This window comes from Geotrypetes seraphini, chromosome 3, assembly GCF_902459505.1.
Source record: "Geotrypetes seraphini chromosome 3, aGeoSer1.1, whole genome shotgun sequence".
NCBI classification, from domain to species: Eukaryota; Metazoa; Chordata; class Amphibia; order Gymnophiona; family Dermophiidae; genus Geotrypetes; species Geotrypetes seraphini.
The window spans coordinates 6125448-6146177 of record NC_047086.1 but is presented as its reverse complement, the minus strand read 5'-3'; the positions used below and the strand labels follow the sequence as shown (position 1 = coordinate 6146177).

The following is a 20730-nucleotide window of genomic DNA, read 5'->3' as shown; positions in this document are numbered from 1 at the left end:
TTCAGAAGAGAGCGACATGTTTGATAAAAGGTATGAAAAACCTTTCTTTTTTTTTTTTTTTGGTATTACACAGGCACCTTTATTTTCCATAAAATAACAACACGACATGGTTACAGCATACAGCATACATTCCATTAAAATCCATGGCCAGGGGCCTTTTCAAACTTCCTGGTCATTCCTTGGGTCCTCCCTAGACTCCGTCTCCTCCAGGTCTTCTCAAGTCCTTCGTCCGACCCTCCATTGGCCCTCTCCATCTTTGGCAACTTCCAGTGCCATTACCGGTCAATCCGCCAGTTGCCACCATCTCAGCCAGTCCCTCTGCCAGACACTCCTTAGATCTTGGCCAATGCTCCCAGGGCCTCTCAGGCTGCTTCCCAAGGAGTCTTTGAACAGCTCTTAATGCCATCACCAATCTCTCACCGACCAGCCACCTCACCCCATCAGCCTTGGACTCTGCCAGCTCTTCCAGCTGCCTCTTGTGGGGCCACTGCCAGGCCCTCACTCCCTGGCCTCTTGGATCCCCACCACCTAGATCCTTCTTCACTGGTCCCAATGCCGGTTGTCATACGCTGAAAGATTGGAGAAACTGGGGCTCTTTTCCATGGAGAAGCAGAGACTTAGAGGGGACATGATAGAGACTTACAAGATCATGAAGGGCATAGAGAAAGTGGAGAGGGACAGATTCTTCAAACTTTCGAAAACTACAAGAACAAGAGGCCATTCGGAAAAATTAAGATGGGACAGATTCAGAACCAATGCTAGGAAGTTCTTCTTCACCCAACGGGTGGTGGACACCTGGAATGCGCTTCCAGAGGAGGTGGTAGAACAAGGTACGGTATTGGAGTTCAAGAAGGGTTTGGACAATTTTCTGAAGGAAAAGGGGACTGCTGGGCATGATGGACCTTTGGTCTGACCCAGCAGAGGCACTTCTTATGTTCTTAATTCCGGGACCATGGTGGGATGGGTGTCCCTTGTTTGAAGCGTTATTATGTGGCAGCCCAATTGAAGGCATTTCTGACTTGGTGTAAAGCTCGCTCTAAAAGTTGGGTCAAGATCGAACACCCACACATTGCTGATGACCTCTGTGTTGGGCTTCCCTGGCTGTCTTTGCCGGAGGCCCAGGCTTTATTGCGAGGCTCTAACCCTTTTCTTTCTCTTACCTTTAACATTTGGGCCCATACTCGGGCTCGTTTGCTTCCTGGTAGGTGCTATTTTTTTGTCTACGCCCCTTTGGGTGGCAGAGGGGTTTACACCTGGTAGACTGGACCTGCGATTTAAAACTTGGGCCCTCCAGGGCCTTGCGGATTTGGGGGATTTTCTCGAGGAGGGTCGGATTGTGTCCTACTCGGATTTACAGGAGGCTTACAATTTGGAGGACCTGGATTTCTTTCACTTTCGCCAGGTCTGTGATTTTCTCCGGCGTAGGGCCCTAGGCGAATTGTCGATCCCAGAAACTTTATTGGAATGGGCCATGGGTGGCAGTTGTGGTCGTGGATGTGTTTCTCGCTTTTATAAGGCACTTACTTCCCAAAATGCCCTACCTATCAAATATATTCAGGTTTGGGAGACTCTGTTGGGGCGGACCTTTGCTTCTCGATGGTGGGCCAATCTTTTCAAACGCTTGCTGCGCCCCTCTATTGCTAGCTCTTTGGTGGAAAATGGATACAAGATGCTCTATCAGTTCGTTTGCACCGTATTTATCAGCACACCTCTGACTTGTGTTGGAGGCAGTATGGGCAAAGAGGTGCGTTTTTGCACATTTGGTGGGATTATTCTAAAGTGGTCCCCTATTGGTCTATGGTGTTTGATATCCTTACTGAAATTTTTCATAGGCCAGTTCGTAAATCTATGGGCAGTGCTTTATTGCATATGCCGCATGGGGCGTTGCCATGCTCCTGTCAGACCTTGGCCTTTCATGTGTTTACAGCTAGCAGATTGTTGTTGGCTGCACAGTGGAAGCAGGTTCACCCACCTACTCGGCAGCATTTATTGGGGAAATTAGTGTTTATTTTTTGCATGTCTAAATTGACAGCTCTCCTGCATAATCGCCTCTCTCAGTTTTTGAAAGTTTGGGGTCCTTACATTAAGTGGTTGTTGGTTTCCTAGTGGTCTCACCCAGCTACTTTGGTGGTTTCTAGTTGGTTTTCTGCACACAAATGGGATGGGGGCTTGGGGAGAGGGGAGGTAGGAGGGGTTGCGTTTTGCGTTGGTCTGATTTGTCTCGTACTGAAGAATCCCAGTATGACTTTTGGTGGGGTAGAGGGTTGTGCCTGTATTGGATGTTGGTTGCCTTGTTTATGGTTTTGTATTGTTTTGCATTTTCCCAATAAACTTTTGAAAAACAAAAACAAACAAAAAAAAAGAAACTATCAACTGCACCACCTTGAGCCTTGACACTGATACACATGAAGTCATAGCTTTACATCAGGTAAAGAAGAACTCCATATATTCTTCAAATTTCCTCATGAGCTTCTTCTCGAAGGAACCTTGAGATGCATCAGAAGCTGTGTCTTGGCTCTTCAGAGGCTGTCATTGTCCTCATGTTTGGAATACTTAGAGGATACCAAAGCTCTTGGTATCAAGCTTTGAGGGGGACTGATGTTGATGTGACTTGGCCTCTGCTTGCCATCCAGCATCCTTTTCCCTCAGTGTGATAAGGATTAGAACGAATCTTTCCTCTTCTTTGGGAGGAGATCAGAGAAATGACTGACCCCACTGGCCTCTATTGATACTTGATGTCAAGGATGATCGATGCTGACGCATTCTCAGTGTCCAGTATGGCTCCTGAAGCCATGGAGACCAATGTTTTCCATGCCAATGGACTGAATTTGTGCCAAAAATAGTGTAATAGTTTAAATACATTTAATATACCATCCTTCACAGTTATAATTTCTGATGTTTCTCTCAACCCTTGATTCCGCATTTTGACATCTGCGAACAACACAATTTTGACAAGTTTCCTAACTGGGTAACCCCCCTCCCCCAGCCTACATATGACTCAACCAGGCTGTAGAAAAAGCAATGTTACTTACCGTAACAGTTGTTATCCAGGGACAGCAGGCAGCTATTCTCACTAGTGGGTGATGTCATCCGACAGAGCCCCGATACGGACTTCTTGCATGTCTTGCTTTAAGAAACTCAGAAGTTTTGAGATGCCCGCACTGCGCATGCGCCAGTGCCTTCCCGCCCGATGGTCCGGGCGTGTCTCCTCAATTCAGGTAGCTAGCAGAGAAGCCAACCCAGGGGAGGTGGGTGGGACGTGAGAATAGCTGCCTGCTGTCCCTGGATAACAACTGTTACGGTAAGTAACATTGCTTTATCCCAGGACAAGCAAGCAGGTATTCTCACTAGTGGGTGACCTCCAAGCTAACCTCAATGGGATGGTGGGAGAGTTGGCAACTTAGGAGAATAAATTTTGTAACACTGTTTGGCCAAACTGTCCATCCCTTCTGGAGAACGTATCCAGACAATAATGAGAGCTGAATGTATGAACCGAGGACCAAGTGGCAGCCTTACAAATCTCCTCAATCGGTGTCGATCTGAGGAAGGCTACAGAGGCTGCCATCGCTCTGACCTTATGGGCTGTGACCTTACAGGGAAGGGGTAATCCAGCCTGGGCATAGCAGAAAGAGATACAAGCTGCCATCCAGTTGGAGATGGTACGCTTTGATACAGGTCGTCCCTACTTGTTCGGATCAAAGGAGACGAATAGTTGAGGAGCAGCTCTGTGTGGTTTGGTGCAATCCAAGTAGAAAGCCAAAGCACGTTTACAGTCCAGAGTGTGAAGAGCTGATTCTCCAGGATGAGGCTTTGGAAAAAGCACTGGAAGAACAATGGATTGGTTGAGATGAAATTCAGAGACCACTTTAGGCAGGAATTTCGGATGAGTGCGGAGGACCACCTTGTCATGATGGAATACTGTGAAAGGCGGGTCCGCCACCAAGGCCTGAAGCTCACTGACCCTGCGAGCAGACGTGAGGGCCACCAGAAAAACCACTTTCCAAGTGAGAAACTTTAGTGGAGCCGTTTTCAGAGGCTCAAAAGGAGGTTTCATAAGCCGAGAAAGGACAACATTGAGATCCCAGACCACTGGAGGCGGTTTGAGAGGAGGATTGACATGAAAAAGTCCTTTCATAAATCTGGAAACCACAGGATGAGCAGAGAGAGGTTTCTCTTGTAGAGGCTGATGGAAAGCCGCAATAGCACTCAGGTGGACTTGTATAGATGTCGACTTGAGACCAGACTGAGACAGGTGTAGAAGATAGTCCAACACAGAGGATAAAGAGGCTCACTGAGGCTCCTTAGAGTTGGAAACACACCATGAAGAAAATCTAGTCCATTTTTGGGAGTAGCATTGACGAGTAGCAGGCTTCCTGGAAGCCTCCAAGACCTCCCTCACCGCCTGGGAAAACTGGTGAGGGGCTACGTTGAGAGGAACCAAGCTGTCAGGTGGAGAGACTGCAGGTTGGGATGAAGTAGAGAACCCTGATGCTGAGTAAGCAGTGAATGAAATACCGGAAGGAGGAATGGCTCCCTGCTGCAGAGTTGAAGTAGAAGGGAGAAACAAGGCTGTCGGGGCCACCGAGGAGCTATCAGAATCATGGTGGCATGGTCGGACCTCAGCTTGACCAGAGTCTTTTGAATGAGAGGAAATGGAGGAAACGCATACAGAAAGCGATTCCCCCAATCCAGCAGAAAAGCATCTGCCTCGAGGCGATGAGGAGTGTAGATCCTGGAGCAAAACTGAGGCAGCTTGAAGTTGTGGGGAGCCGCAAAGAGGTCTATCTGAGGCGTTCCCCACTGAGCAAAGATCTGATGAAGGGACGTGGAATGGAGTGTCCATTCGTGAGGCTGGAGTAGACGACTCAAGTTGTCTGCCAAGACATTGTCCTTCCCCTGAATGTAGACAGCTTTGAGGAAGGCGTTGTGGCAAACCGCCCAATCCCAGACTCTGAGAGCTTCCTGGCAGTGGGAGGCCGAGCCCGTGCCCCCCTGCTTGTTGACATAATACATGGCGACCTGATTGTCTGTGCGAATGAAGACCACCATGTCGTGAAGCAGATGTTGAAAAGCTTGAAGAGCATTGAAGATGGCTCTGAGCTCCAGAAGATTGATTTGATGGAGTCGGTCCGCACTGGTCCAGAATCCCTGAGTGCGAAGACCATCCAGATGCGCTCCCCAGGCATAGGTCAAGGAATCGGTTGTGAGAACCTTCTGGTGGGGAGGAGTGTGAAACAGCAAACCTCTGGATAGATTCGAAGAGGTCATCCACCAAAGTATAGACTGCCGAAGAGCAGGTGTGACTACGATGTGTCGAGACAACGGATCCGACACCTGAGACCATTGAGACGCCAGGGTCCACTGCGGAATTCTGAGATGGAGTCTGGCAAACAGCGTCACATGAACTGTAGAGGCCATGTGCCCCAGGAGGACCATCATGTGTCTCGCTGAGATGGACTGGCGAGAAGACACAGACTGGCAGAGATGAAGAAGAGCATCCATGCGCTGAGGAGGAAGGAATGCTCGAAGACGGATGGTATACAGGACCGCCCCGATGAAGGGGAGCGACTGGATAGGCTGTAGATGGGATTTGGGGAAGTTGATCTCGAAGCCCAAACTCTGCAGGAAGGAAATAGTGGCCAGGGTCGCCGAGACGACCTCCGGAGCCGAGGGGGCCTTGATGAGCCAGTCGTCAAGGTAGGGAAATACCTGGAGACCCCTGTTCCGGAGTGCAGCGGCCACCACCACCAGACACTTCGTGAAGACTCTGGGAGACGAGGACAGGCCGAATGGAAGCACTCGATACTGCAGATGTAGATGTCCCACCCGAAATCTGAGGAACTTGCGGGAGGCTGGATGAATAGGAATGTGAGTGTAGGCCTCCTTGAGATCCAGAGAGCATAACCAGTCATTCTGCTCGAGGAGGGGATAGAGAGAAGCTAGGGTCAGCATGCAAAATCTCTCTTTGACCAAGAACTTGTTGAGGACCCTGAGGTCCAGAATAGAGAATAGAGTAGATAGGACTCGAGGCCGTAGATCGGAGAGGCGGAAGATTCGTCGCCTCCCCAGATGCCGCCCAGGCTTGATAGGGGGTACGGAAGAACTCGTCCTGCTTCCGGCTATGCCCAGGACTGGGAGGCCTCGAAGGTGGACGCCACACCGACTCATGGGGAGGAGTAACAGGCTCCAAGGGAGGTAAGTCATTAAGGGAAGCTTTCCTCGAAGGAATAGGCTCCAAGGGAGGCATGTCACTAAAGGAGGCCTTCCTCGAGGCACTAGGCTCCAAGGGAGGCAGGGCACTACTCGAGGCCGTCCTTGAGGAACGGGACGCCGACCGTCGCTCCTCCTCACCGAGCAACGAGGTCGTGCATCGCGGTGGAGGAGGAGGGGGCGGTCCGCCCCTCGGAATCGGAACTGGGAGGTCACCCTGGATCGAGGCAATCAGCCAGGGTCCCATGGTGGTCATGAGTTCCACAAACTGAGCCTCCAGAAGGGACAGCAACAAAGCCGATATGGAGGGATCCGCACCAAAAGGGGGCCCTTCCGCACGGTCTCCGCGCTCCTTCGGTGCCGAGTGCTTTTGCTTGCCAGCCTTCGGCACTTTGAGCACCACCAGTGGAATAGTAGGGGTCGGTACCTGGTCCGAGGAGACGGAGGAAGGCACCGGCGCCGAGGTCGAGGCCGAAACCGGCGTGAACGATGCCGGTTTCAGAAGACTTGAAACAGCCGGGGAGGCAGAGGGCTTCGCAGATGGAGTCGAAGCAGCAGTCAATGTCGAAGCTGAAGGATCCAACGCAGCTTCCATCTTGAACATGGACTCCCACAGAAGACAGCGACGCTTAAACGCTCGCGCTGTCAGAGTGGAGCAAGGCTGGCACGATTTCGGAAAGTGATCCGGACCCAGACACTGGAGGCAGCGTCGATGCGGGTCCATGAGCGAAATCGCGCGCTGGCACTTGCTACACTTTTTAAAACCGGTTATTGGCCGGGACATAGGCCGGAAAAGCTCCGCCGCAAGGTCGAAGGCGCGGGGCCCAAGCCACGCGGCCGACCCGGTGTCGGAAGAAAAATTTTTTTTTTTTAAAAAGAAATCAAAGAAAGAAACAACACACGGCAAGAGTAAAAGGAACTCAACTCGCGGCGATGCAGAAGGCAAAAAATCGAATTCAATGGGCGCAGAAATGAAGTAAACTTCTCAGCTCCGCGGAAGAAAAAGAACTGAGGAGACACGCCCAGACCATCGGGCGGGAAGGCACTGGCGCATGCGCGGTGCGGGCATCTCGAAACTTCTGAGTTTCTTCAAGCAAGACATGCTTGTGAGACGTCCGTATCGGGGCTCTGTCGGATGACATCACCCACTAGTGAGAATACCTGCCTGCTTGTCCTGGGATAATAAATGAAACTTTTAAGTGCAGAAAATCCTTACTCAGAAAAGTATTACAGGGGCTTAAACTGACTCATGTGACCAATGACAGGACTTAAAAGTTTAAGCAACAAAACCTGAAAAAAGACATGGATAGCCAATTACTGATGTAAGCTGAAAGGTGCACAGAAAAGTGTGATTGACTGCTCCTCAGAAAAATAGTGACTGGCTAGATCCTATATGACATTGGCTGGCACATGCATAGTACAACTTTCTAAAAGCTGTAAACAAGCTGGAGAGCATTTCCACACATCCAGTTGGAAGAGGATTTTTATTTTGCTTACCTAGGACAAACTATCTTAACTAACTCTTCCAGATTCAATGTGATGCTCTTTAGGCTTATTACATGAAAACTTTTCTGGTAAAATATGTTGGATATAAATTCGGATTTAAGTAAATTATGTGAGCACTGAAAGGATAACCTAGGGAGAGGAGAAACACAAACAACTAACTTGCAATTGGATTGGATATTTTAGATAACACTTATCACAATGTATTAAAACAGTTTATATTTTAAAAAGAGATACTAAAGAAGTAATTAAAAGACTGACAATCTTAATACTGATCATACTATGTTTGAGAATATTAAATTTCAAGTTCAAGTTTTATTGTGTTTAATATACCGACCATCAGCGTGTATCTGGCTGGTTTACAATGCAAAAAAAAAAAAAATGAAATAAAAGGTAAAATAATAATTATATATATATATATATATATATATATATATATATATATATATATATATATATATATGAGGGAAAAGTGAACATTAAAATGACGATAAACAAGAACTTACATGAATTTGAGGGTAATAAGGGGAAGGAAGGGTCAATAAGTACATTATTAAAATGAAATTTAAAAGAAAGGGAGGGGGGGATAAGACATAGTATACAAATAGAGGATAATTACCTTTCCGTATTGCTTCCAGAAGAACACTTCTAGCGTCACTAATTACTGGAAGAGTTGAAGGATGGCGTTTAGGTTCAGATGCAGGGTTTATCTGAGATGGTGGTGAAGGAGGCATTAGTGGAGCATGAGGACCAGGGACAATGGATGTCAGAGGGTGCAGACCAGGGGGTGGGTGAGAAATAGGCGCCACTGGAACAGGTGAGGATGGCTGAATGCCAGGAGGTGGCAGTGGTGGAGGGGGTGGGGGGGGGGGAAGCCCCTGCATAATGTCATCCTGTGGAATATTTTCACATACTTGGATGGCTCTTGGGACTGGAGGAGAGGGCTGTACTAGGGGTGGCGCTATTGGAGGAGGAGCTGGGTGAAGGACCCCAGGAGCAATTTGCAGGGGAGCTGGAGGTGGTGGGACTGCTACTGCTGGAGCCTGCAATGCAGTTGTAGGAGGTGGAGGTGGTGGAGGAACTGGTGGTGGTGGAGTAGAAGTTATTGCAGCTCGTAATGAGGAACTTGACAAAGCTGATGGAAGAGGGGGTGGAGGTGGTGGTAAAGGTGGTGGAGGAGGTGGGGGCATAGGGTTCACAAACACTGGTGTTCTGCCTGTAGCTGGCGACTGTGGGCGATTTTCTATCAAACCTGAGGTGGAGCTGAAATAAGGAAAACAAGAAGAAAGCAAAGTTACAAATGCTGACTGCAATATCAATAGCTATGATAATTAAAGGGCCTACTACTGTATTTATGCTCCTAACTTTAAAAGTTAAGTTTCTTTTTTTTTTCCAACCACCCCGTTGTTTGCAGGATATCTATTTTTATTTAATAATCTTTATTCATTTTTAAAAACACTTTCAACAAGTGAAAATAGAGTAATTAAACATTGTACACTTTAGACATCACTTAATATATAATACAGATCAATACCCTCCCCCCACCCACCCTATTCTCTATCATTAAGATATCTATAAAATTTTATCTTAGTTTCCGAAATACACTATACATTACACATATATAACCATTTAGACTTATTTATCAATCCTCAAAAATACCACCCTTCCCCCCAATTAGCATCCTTAAAAATAATCAATTAAAAAACTTATATTCCTCCCCCCCCATGTGCATTTTATCTAACAGCATTTTATCTAACAACCTAGAAGAAGGAACATCCAGTGAGATCATCAAGTTTACAGATGATACAAAGCTATGCCAGGCAATCAGATCCAAAATTACTTGTGTCAGTTAGAGAAATGGGCGGAGAAATGGCAGATGAAGTTTAATGTGGAAAAGTGCAAAGTAATGCATTTAGGCAGAAAGAACAAGGAACACGAACATAGAATGTCAGGTGCAACTCTGGGTAAGAGCGAACAAGGAAAGGACCTGGGTGTACTGATAGATAGGACCCTGAAACCATCGGCACAATGCACGGAGGCGGCAATGAAAGCAAATTGAATATTAGGCATGATAAAGAAGGGAATCACGAGTAGAGCGGAGAAAGTTATAATGCCGCTTTATAGAGCAATGGTCAGACCACACTTGGAATACTGTGTCCAACATTGGTCTCCCAACCTAAAGAAGGATATAAAACTGCTGGACAGGGTGCAGAGATGAGCAACAAAGCTAATAAAAGGTATGGAACGACTTAAGAGACTGGGATTGTTCTCCCTTGAGAAGAGGAGACTGCGAGGGGATATGATCGAGACCTTCAAAATAATAAAAGGAAAAATAATTATTATTTTTTTTTTTTTTTTTTTTTTTTTTCAGGGGGGACACAGGGTCCTTTTATTTCTTATAGACAAATTGTAAAGAGTGTTTTATCAAATTAAATAGAGTCTTGTTCCCCTGTATGGACAACACTCATTCTAAATAACAAAATAATTCATGAATATATTGAGAGTGTCATTTTCCAATTAAAATGTGCAAACTTCATTACAGAATTTTTTCTAAATCAATGTCCCTGATAAATCCACAGATAAGGTGACTTTCAACTTATTTTATACCCTTCCACCCCACCCCATACAGTGTGCTGAAGCTTTTCTTTGAGAATGCTTGGATTGGGTCTTTGCTTCCCCACCTACCCTTCCATGCACTTTGTAGAAAAGATATTTAAAATTGCCAGCAGGATCAGGAGGTCAAAGAAAAACAACGGACTTCCTTCTACCCGTTTCTGCTTGCAAGAAACTCTTGGAAAAATAATTATTTACAATGTCTAATGTGACATGGACAAGAGGACACGGATTGAAGTTAAGGAGGGAACAAGTCCAGGACAAATATCAGGAAATTCTGCTTCACGCAACGAGTAGTGGACAACTGGAATGCTCTCCCAGAAGAGGTTATTGCAGAATCCACTGTTCTAGGATTTAAAAGCAAACTAGATGCACATCTCCTTATGAGAGGCATAGAGGGGTATGGGTGACTTAATTTACGCCAGGTGTACACCTGGCAGGGCCTCCGTGTATGCGGATCGCTGGACTTGATGGACCAAAGTCTGATCCAGTGATTGCAGTTCTTATGTTCTAAAAGACATCAATGGACCCTAAATTAATTTAAAGTTTTTAATATTCCCTATCAAATCAGCTCTCATTTTCTCATATTTATAGATTAGACATAGACTTGCCCACCAGAATGTAAAGTTAAGTTTCTAAAGTGGCCTCTTTAAAAATTTACTAGGGGTAAGTGCCTAATTTTATAAGAAAATAAGAACAGCCATACAGGGTCAGACCAAGGGTCCATCTAGCCCAGTTTCCTGTTTCCAGCAGTGGCAAATCCAGATCATAGTACCTGGTAGAAATCCAAAATTCCATGCTACCGATCCAGGACAAGCAGTGGCTTCCCCCACATCTATCTCAAAAGCAGACTATAGAGTTTTCTTTCAGGAACTTGTCCAAAACTTTCTTAAACCCAGCTATGCTAACTGTTGTAACCACATCCTCTGGCAAAGAGTTCCAGAGCTTAACTATTCTGAGTAAAATACATTCCTCCTATTTGTTTTAATGTATTCCCAAGTACAGTAAAACCTTGGATTGCAAGTAACTTAGTTTACAAGTGTTTTGCAAGACAAGCAAAACATTTTATTAAATTTTAACTTGTTATATAAGCAATGCTTTGCAATACAAGTGCATACAGTATACACACATTACAACTGAGCCGATGGTTCTTCTCTCTCTGACAATGCAGGAGTGCAGTGACTGTTCTAAATGAGCGAGGTCTTGCAATACATGTATAATAATAATAATAATTTATTTCTTATATACCGCCAAGGCCAATAGTAGTTTGAGGCGGTTTACAACAAAGAAGGGCTAGACAATCAGCGAATGGTACAATCAGAGAAAATGGTAAATCAGAGCAAAAGATAGGTACAACAAAGAGGGGCTAGACAGTCTGTGTACGGTTAGAACCAAGAAGAAAGTAATGTGAAGGGTACAGTTCGAGAATAAAGGGTAGAGGGGAATAATGGGGGGTATGATCGTCAGAAGGAGAAACAATTTAAATGAGTAAACAGGACAAGGTGAGATAAAAGAGGGCGAAGCAAGAGCATAGAGGTCTTAGGGTGTAAATCGGGTGAATAGGTTAGTTTTTAGTAGTTTCCTGAAGTTTAGATAGGATGAAGCGCGAGGGATAATGTTGGCTAACCAATTGTTAAGCTGATCTGCTTGGAAGGCGAGAGTTCTATTCATATATCTTTTGTACCGGCAGGCCTTTAGGCCCTGATTCTCCAAAAGTGCGTCCCGATTTTAGGCAGCTGTAGGCGTCCTACAGCTGTCTAATCAGCCAATCGGGATGCACGTTTTCTAAAAAAAATGCTCCCCAGGCAGGCCTGAAGGCGCCTCCGGGAGCCTAGGGAGACCCGCAAGACGCCTAAGCTCGCCTAAGGGCCTTATGCGGGCCTAAGGCGAACCTAGGTGGCCCTACGCGTCTCCCTAGTAGAGGAAGAAACCTTAAAATGTAGGCCAGCAAAATGCTGGTCTACATTGTAAGTAGACGCAGCCGCTATACTTATCGCGGCAAGGGATCTCTCTGCCGCTATACATATAGCGGGCCGCGGCCTGTCCGATCGGATGCCCCCCCCTCCGACACTACCGACCGCCCCCCCCCCGACACTACCAACCGCCCCCCCCGACACTACCAACCGTCCCCCCCGACATTACCGATCTCCCTCACACCCCGACACTACCGATCACTGGCAGGAGGGTGTCCAATCCCTCCTGCCCGAAGACGCACCCCCCCCCCGGCGCTAACAACCCCCAAACCTCCAAACTAACCTGTTCTTCAGGCCAGACAGTCCTTGCCCGCCTCGTCGAAATGAGGCGGGCTCGCCCCTTCCCGGCCCATCCCGCCGAAGCCTAAGGCCTGACTGGCCCAGGCTCTAGAAGCCTGGACCAATCAGGCCTTAGGCATAGCGGGTCCGCCCATCCCACTAAGTCTAAGGTCTGATTGGCCAATCAGGCCTTAGATTAAGTGGGGATGGGCGGACCCACTATGCCTAAGGCCTGATTGGTCCAGGCTTCTAGAGCCTGGGCCAATCAGGCCTTAGGCTTCGGCGGGATGGGCCGGGAAGGGGCGAGCCCGCCTCATTTCGACGAGGCGGGCAAGGACCGTCTGGCCTGAAGAACAGGTTAGTTTGGAGGTTTGGGGGTTGTTAGCGCCGGGGGGGGGGTGCGTCTTCGGGCAGGAGGGATTGGACACCCTCCTGCCAGTGATCGGTAGTGTCGGGGTGGGAGGGAGATCGGTAATGTCGGGGGGGGGGGCAGTTGGTAGTGTCAGGGGGGGGCGGTCGGTAGTGTTGGAGGGGGGGCATCCGATCGGACAGGCCGCGGCCCGCTATACTTATAGCGGCAGAGAGAACCCTTGCCGCAATAAGTGTAGCGGGCCGTGTCTAATCTAACCCGATTCTCTAACCAGCGTCTGTAACATGGACGCCGGTTACAGAATCGGGGTTTTAGTGTAGGCCGATTCTGAATAGGACGCCTCTCCCGGGCGTCCTATACAGAATCAGGGCCTAGGTGTCTTGCGGGCCTCGCCTTCAATATAGGCGTGTGGGATCCCTAGGATAGCAGACTTGGGGGTGGGTCAGTAGAGTGGGCAGACATGATGGGCTATGGCCCTTATCTGCCGTCATCTTCTATATTTTTATATGATATACGAGTGCTTTGGATTACAAGCATGTTTCTGGAACGAATTATACTCGCAAACACAGGTTTTACTGTAATTTCATTGAGCGTCCCCTGATTTTTGTACGTTTTGAAAGGGTGAAAAATTGACTCACTTTTATCCCTCAGCCATCTCTTTAACAAGCTAATCAAATTGGAGGGGGGCTGCGCTATACGTTAAAGAGGGAATTGAATCCAAATAAACATTCTGCAAGACATTGATAGTAGCGAATCCATATGGGAATTCATATGGGCTGAAATTCCATATGTGAAGGGAAGGAATATACAGGTAGGGTTATACTACTGTCCCCCGTGACACAAGGAGCGACAGATGAAGAAATATATTTAGAGATTAGGAAAGCTGGCAAACTGGGTAACAATATAATAATGGTTGATTTCAATTACACTTATATACTAAACTTGCATTTGTTATTAAACCACCCAACACTCCTCTATATAATATCTGCACCAGATCACCCCTACTAACTACCAAATATATTAATAAAAATAAAATAGAGTGGAGAAAAAGACCTCCGTTAGTCTTCCTTGGTCAGAAAAAAACCTCCATTCTCAAGTCATATTCAAAAATATGAAAGATAATCTGGAGACGCCTCAGGCAGATTTAAGGACTGAAATTCTACACCCTCAATATCAATGTCTTGAGGGCCAAGGTCTGGGAGGTGGGATGCAGAACAGACTCTTCATTCTGAGTGATGAGGGTTGGAAAACACTCCAGTTGTTTAGAAGACAACTCCAGAAGATGTGTGAACCAGATCTTTCCCGGCCAGTATGGGACAATCAGAATCCTAGAAACATGTTGGCAGATAAAGGCCAAATGGCCCATCTAGTCGGCCTGATCGTGCTTGACTTTCAGCAAAATCTTCTCTATGAGCGGTTATAGGAGGATACACATTAGGGTGGTCCATAAGACTATAGACAATTTCCTGGAGGAAAAGTCATAGTTTGTTACTGAGAAAGACATAGGGGAAGCCACTGCTTGCTCTGGATTGGCAGCATGTAATTTTGGTACTCTTTGGGTTTTGGCCAGGTTCTAGGGACCTGGATTGGCAACTGTGAGAAAGGGCTACTGGGCTTGATGGACCATTGGTCTGACTCAGTAAGGCTAGTCTTATGTTCTTATGGTAAAAATTCAACCTTATCAGAATATGTCTCCACAAGTCTGAATATGTTCCACCTCATGTAGATAAGATATGGTTAAAATCTGAAGTAATTTGGGACAAATTTAGAGGTCGCTCATGGACCTACAATATCATCATAATGCGGCTAGCTAGGTATTCATAACAATGCGGTTATGTGGTTAAAAACTGTTACTCAAAATAAATCTCGGGGATAATAAAATAAAGCCAGCACTCGCAAAAATATATCACAGAACAATAGTGCCTAAAAAAATAGCATATATTATTAAATTAATGCACAAGCATAAGAGCAAGAAAAATCTCATAAAACAAATAACACACACTGGTCATTAGAAATGAAGGCCAATGGAAGAGAGAAGCAACAGAGTAGATATTCAACTTTTTTGAAGTGAACTTCTGGTTCTTGCTTTTTTGGACTTTTTGTGTCACACTCAGGGAGTGTTTTGGATTACATACCAGTTTGGACACTGAAGCTCCTGGATTAGTGTTTTCCTGTTCGACCTCGTGCTGCTGCATTGGGACCTTCTACAGAACTTGAGCAGTGTTCAGATAAGTAACCCTTTTTTTCATTCTAATTTTTTGCTGGTTACTTGATTTTAGTATTTAGAACAGGGGTGCCCAAAAGGTCTACCGCGATCGACCAGTAGATCACGAAGGCAACGTGAGTCGATCGCGGAGCCCATCCTGGGCTCCATGATAGACTCGCGTTGCCTTCCGTTCTACCTGCTTCCCGACCCTGTAAAGAGGACCCTGAAGCATCAGGCTGACCAATGTTCCTCACTCGACATCAATTCTGACGTCGAAGAGGAAGTTCCAGGCCAGCCAATTGCTGACTGGCCCGGATGTTCCTCTCCGACGTTAGAATTGACGTCAAGTGAGGAAGGTTGGTCGGCCTGGCGCTTCAGTGTCTTCTTTACGGTGGCGGCCTGTTCCCTGGGTGGCTTGGGGGAGGGCAGGGAGACAGAAAGACAGATTGGGAGACAGACAGAAAGGAGACAGGGAGACAGAAAGCAAGAAAGGGGGCAGGGAGAGAGAAAGACAGACATACAGAAATAAAGGGGGGCAGGGAGACAGAAAGAAAGATGAAGAGAGGGAGAGAGGAAGAAAAAGTTGGGGGAGGGAATGAGGTCTGGAGGAGAGGAAGCATACAGGAGGCTGAAAGAAGGGAAGAAATATTGGATGCATAGTCAGAAGAAAGTGCAACCAGAGACTCATGAAATCACCAGGCAACAAAGGTAGGAAGGAAAAATTATGTTCTTACCTGTTAATTTTCTTTCCCTTAGACGCAGCAGATGAATCCAGAGACCAATGGGATAGCTCACATCTACCAACAGGCGGAGCTAGAGAAACTGATTAACAGGTGGTCCTATTGGCTGGCACTCCTCCTGTTGATTCAGTATAGCTCCTTGCCCAAGCATCCGTAACCATCAATAGGCATAGCATGTAAAAAACTTATTTCCCATAACAAATCTCAAAATGGAATAATACAGAAAACAACCGGTCATAATAACAAACTGCGCAAGTTGCAAAAGAAAAAAACAGAGAGACAATATCCAGAAAGGGTGGGGCTCTGGATTCATCTGCTGCGTCTAAGGGAAAGAAAATTAACAGGTAAGAACATAATTTTTCCTTCCCTAGCAACAGCAGCAGATGAATCCAGAGACCAATGGGATGTAGCAAAGCAATCCTCAATCTGGGTGGGAAGCAAACGCCGCCTCCGCAACAACCGAAGCACAAAACGCAAAACAAATCTCCTCCAAGGAAAAACCTCTGGGCCGAGCCCAAGAAGTAGCCATCGCTCCGGCAGAATGGTCACGAAGTTCCTTCGCCAACCGCTTCCCTGCCAGCAAGCAAGCATAAAGAATGTCCTCCTGGACCTATTGAGCGATGGAGGCTTCGGACGCCGCCATACGTTTGAGGCGTCCCTTGAAGAATACAAAAAGGAGATATAAACAACTAAAAGTCGTTAGAAACCGAGCTCACGGAGAACGCTACGTACGTATCAAAAAATGCAGTGAATAAAAGCACTGCTCCCAATTTCTCCTCCCAGGAAGAAGGAAGGAAAAGCGAGCATGACATAAAAGAAAGGAGACAACCCCCTAGAAAGAAAGAGTGGTACCAGCCGAACTGATACCCCATATATCGGAAATCAGAAATAGGAATTCCCGTTGAACAAGGCATGCAACATAGAAAACTGCAGAGCTGAAGCCAAGGCCACAAGAAACCCCATGTTCAATGGCACAGCCCTTTAGAGTCCCAAAAGACAAGGATGAAATGAAGCCTTCAGTAAATTGAGAAGAAGTACGTGAAGATCGTACTCCAAACCGGGCTTTCCAAGGGGCGCATGAATATACCGCACTCTGTTTAGGAACTGGACTACATGAAGCTGAGAAGTAACGAAGAGCAATATACCTAGCCTTTGTAACAAGCCAAGAATGGCACTAGAAGCTGAGGGGAATTGAACGCTAAACCCTCGGCAATACACTTGTGTCAAAAAGGAACTCTGGAGTGGTTCAAACGTGAAGAAGCACCCAAGAAAGGAAAAACCTCCAAAAGGAAGCAGAAGCCACAGGAGAAGACGTCCGTAGCACCTGGATAAGAGAAGAAACAACCTGTTCTGCCTAACCCTTACAAGTAAGCCAAGGTTATTTAAAAAACCAGGTCGTAATACTACAGTTAGTACAAACATCCATGTTGATCGGACCCTAGGCGAGCAAAGCCGGAGATACCAGGAAACTTCTTAGTCCGGCTATCGAAAGACTCATCAAATCCGCACAGCAAGGATAGATGGCGCCGCCAATCCAGAGATTCTACAAATACTGTGCCTGGAAAGCGAGCTCGAGATGGCAAATCCAAGCCATCATCAGCCCGTGGAAACACCGAAAAAGAGAAAGCAGAAGCGAGAAAGGAGCCATGCAGCTACCCCCTCTAACTCCCCCTTCCTTTACCCGCCGAAGAAGCCAGGAAGCTTAGAATTGAGAGACGAGGCCATGAGGTCTAGGTCAAGGAGATCTCACGTCCATAAAAAGAGCTAGAACGCCCGAGCCACAAATCTCAATATCCAGGATGCAGAAGATTCCACTATTACCAACATGCACACTTTCCAGCGCGTACCCAGTGCTGTACACTGTAACATACAAGAAATGGGCCATGCTCAGATTCCGCGGAGCGAAAGTCTTCCCAAACTCTTATCCTGAGCCATAAAAGGATCTGCCGCAGAAGATGAAGATGAGAGTCCATCCATTGAAGCAGAACAACTTCACCTGCCAACTGAGTACAACCCTACGGCCCAAGCTGTAGATAAAAAACCCCCATCCTAATACCGACCAAAGGGACCGTTAGCGGTATTCAGGAAGAATGATCTGGAGCTTCAGAAAGGTAGCCTGACCCTGCTCAAGAGTAGAAGAATGAACAACCACTGAGTCGCCTCTGAAACTCAGACTCCTGGAGCTGAGGATGGAAGCCACCGAGCCCCCCAACTCAGCCCGGGATGGTCAGTGGTCATGAGCAAATCCAGCAAAGACTGAGGCAGGCCTTGAAAAGAGAAAACGCGCTGAGCCACCAAATCATACAGAGCGTAGCAGGAGGAGCATACCAAATAATTGGAGTCCTGAGATACCGGGAAATCCCAGAACCAAAGCACTACCGCAGTGTGCTCACGCGAAAAGCGAGCCCAAGTTACCAGTGGAGCCAGCACCTAGGAACCCAGAACCAGCACCGAACTTAAGTGCATGGTCGTGGGGCCCTAAGAAGGTGGCAAACCTGAGACAGCAACCCATCGCCCCAGGCTCCGGCAAGAAACACAACGCTCTCCCACATGAACCACCAAATCTCCCTGAAATATCAATAAGTAGGGAATGAGAAAGGAAATCATCCTTGGGAGTCCGTCAAACGGACCTGGCTGGAAGAAGTCCAACGCAAGCAGGTATCTAATAAAGGAAACCCTCCTAATCGATAACCTCCTGGAAAGCCATGGATAGGCGAAGAGCATCCATCAAAACCGATAGCGCTGCTCAAAAAGATGCAAGCGAAGCAAGAGCGGAGTCCGCGACCCTAGTGAAAAGGAAAACCTGCTCACAGTGTGTCCTCGGAAAAGACAATGCAGAGAAACTACTGCAACAGAATGAGATCCAGCCCCAGACAGATTAAATCTCCCGTCCCAGGCCCCATGATGTAAATGGAATAACTTCCTTTAGTTCTGGAAGAACCAAAAAACACAGAAGGAAGCTCAAGACAAGGGACTCCAAGAAGGAAAGGGAAACCGGAGGAAAATGCAAAGCATCCGTAAAAGCTGTCAGCAGCCTGAAAAAATCGTCAAGGCCCCCGACCTGAAATCATAGAATACCCCCTCTCACGAGAAATCCTCCAGAGCAGGGAGAGGAAACCAAGACCCCTCTCAGAATGAAGAGCAGAAGGTCGGGGAATGGCTGGACTAGAACCGTAAAATCTGGAAGAAGAAAGGGACCCTTCTATGAAAATTCCAGGTGCGCAATCCCCGAAGGAGTAGATCGGCACTCTGAAAAGAGTACCATATCCATGCAATGATAGCGGAAAAAAAACATACAGCCAAGTAAATGAAGATACACGAGATGTGATCAAAATACTGCAGTTACCGCTCCAGGCAGGTAAGAAACCAACCTCCAGATATCTTACGCCCCTCTCAAAAACCAACCTGCGGCAAAAAGAGAGAGACAGCATAGAGACCTGGCCTGGGAGCAAAACGGCGAAAGGGGACCCTATTCGAACCGAGCCACTAAGCAATAGTCTCAGTGAAAGAATCGACACCCCCTTGTCCACCAAATGACGGCCCCGGGCCACAAGTAGCTGCACAGCATTTGCTGGCTGCAAGGTGGGCCATCCAATATGATGAAGTAGCAGATGGCAGTCCCAGACCATATCTGAACAGAGTCCGAAACCTGGAGGATCCGCCACCCAAAAAGAAAGGTAGACAGCCCTTTCACAGGAATAGGAGAAGCGCCATCTGGCTGCAACGCAGAACATGCGAAGGAAACAACCATGAAAGATTTAGCGAAAGTGTCACCAACCACCTGCAATGACAAGCAGAGATCCAGAGAACAAAAAACCTCCCAGAAGGCAAAGCCCCGAGAGAAACAAGGAGAATCCCACACAAAGCACGGGCAAACTCCAAACCTAATGGTACTCAGCCGCGATGCGCTGTGGGCCGAACCAGAGTAAAGGGCATATAAACAGGGCAGGCAAACACTAAGAGAAAGTGGCCACACCACACTCTGCCGTATCTAACAAGCCTGGTGCCGAACACAAGCACGCACTAGAAACCCCAGGCAAAATGTACCTAAACACTCTCAAGACCAAAGACCGCATCCATGATGCGTTATTGGTTCCCTGGTGTTATTTTTTTTTTTTTTGTTATACAGAACAAAAAAGAACATCGAGCTCATCTACGTCCAACAACCCAGGCACTTCGGTCCCACCGAAAATGAACGCCTTGGCAAACACTGCGGCTCAGGCGATCGTGAACGATCCCGGCCCGCCAAAAATAACTGCCACGTGCAGTGCTGTGGCACCGCCGACAGCTAAGGAGAACGGCCCACCGAAAGGCAACAGCCTTATGAAGCGCTGCGGCTCACCCAACAGCGAAACAGCTCGGTCCTAAGGAAATGGACAACGCTGCGGCTTGCCGACAGCGTAGGAGCTCGGTCCTGATGAAATGCACAGCCAGAGACCACGCTGCGGCACTGCCGACAGCACAAAGAGCTCAGTTCCGCTTAAAGTACATCCACAGAAACCTGATTCTGCTGAAGCAGAAGAGCTGAAGTGTACCCTGCCCGCGCGCGGGAAAATGTCCGCCATGCCACGGCTTGCAAGATACAAAACCGGAGGCCTCCAAAAAACATATTCGCAAACTTGAAATACTCAATGTACATAACACCAAACTGCGCACACTTAGCACAACTGAAATTCCACATGTCAGTGCTGCCCAAACAAAACCGCAGCGGGGATAACACAAACTACAGCTGTGGTACTCACGCGACTCAGAACCCGCCTTATACGCCGGAACCGCCAAGACAAGCAAAAGCAGTGGGATAGTGCTGAGTGAAGCCAGTAAACGTCGGTTGTCCAA

The 20730-nt window shown here is 47.2% G+C and overlaps 1 protein-coding gene across 5 annotated transcripts in view; it reads right to left on the bottom strand.

Annotated features, from left to right (window-relative positions):
• Nucleotides 1–20730, bottom strand: part of WASF1 (WASP family member 1) — a 177966-nt gene that overhangs the window by 16579 nt on the left and 140657 nt on the right. For all 5 annotated transcript variants that reach the window (XM_033939544.1, XM_033939545.1, XM_033939541.1 and 2 more), the window contains one exon: nucleotides 8333–8976. In XM_033939544.1, coding sequence (XP_033795435.1) covers nucleotides 8333–8976 — 644 coding nt within the window. The remainder of the gene's footprint in view (nucleotides 1–8332; nucleotides 8977–20730) is intronic.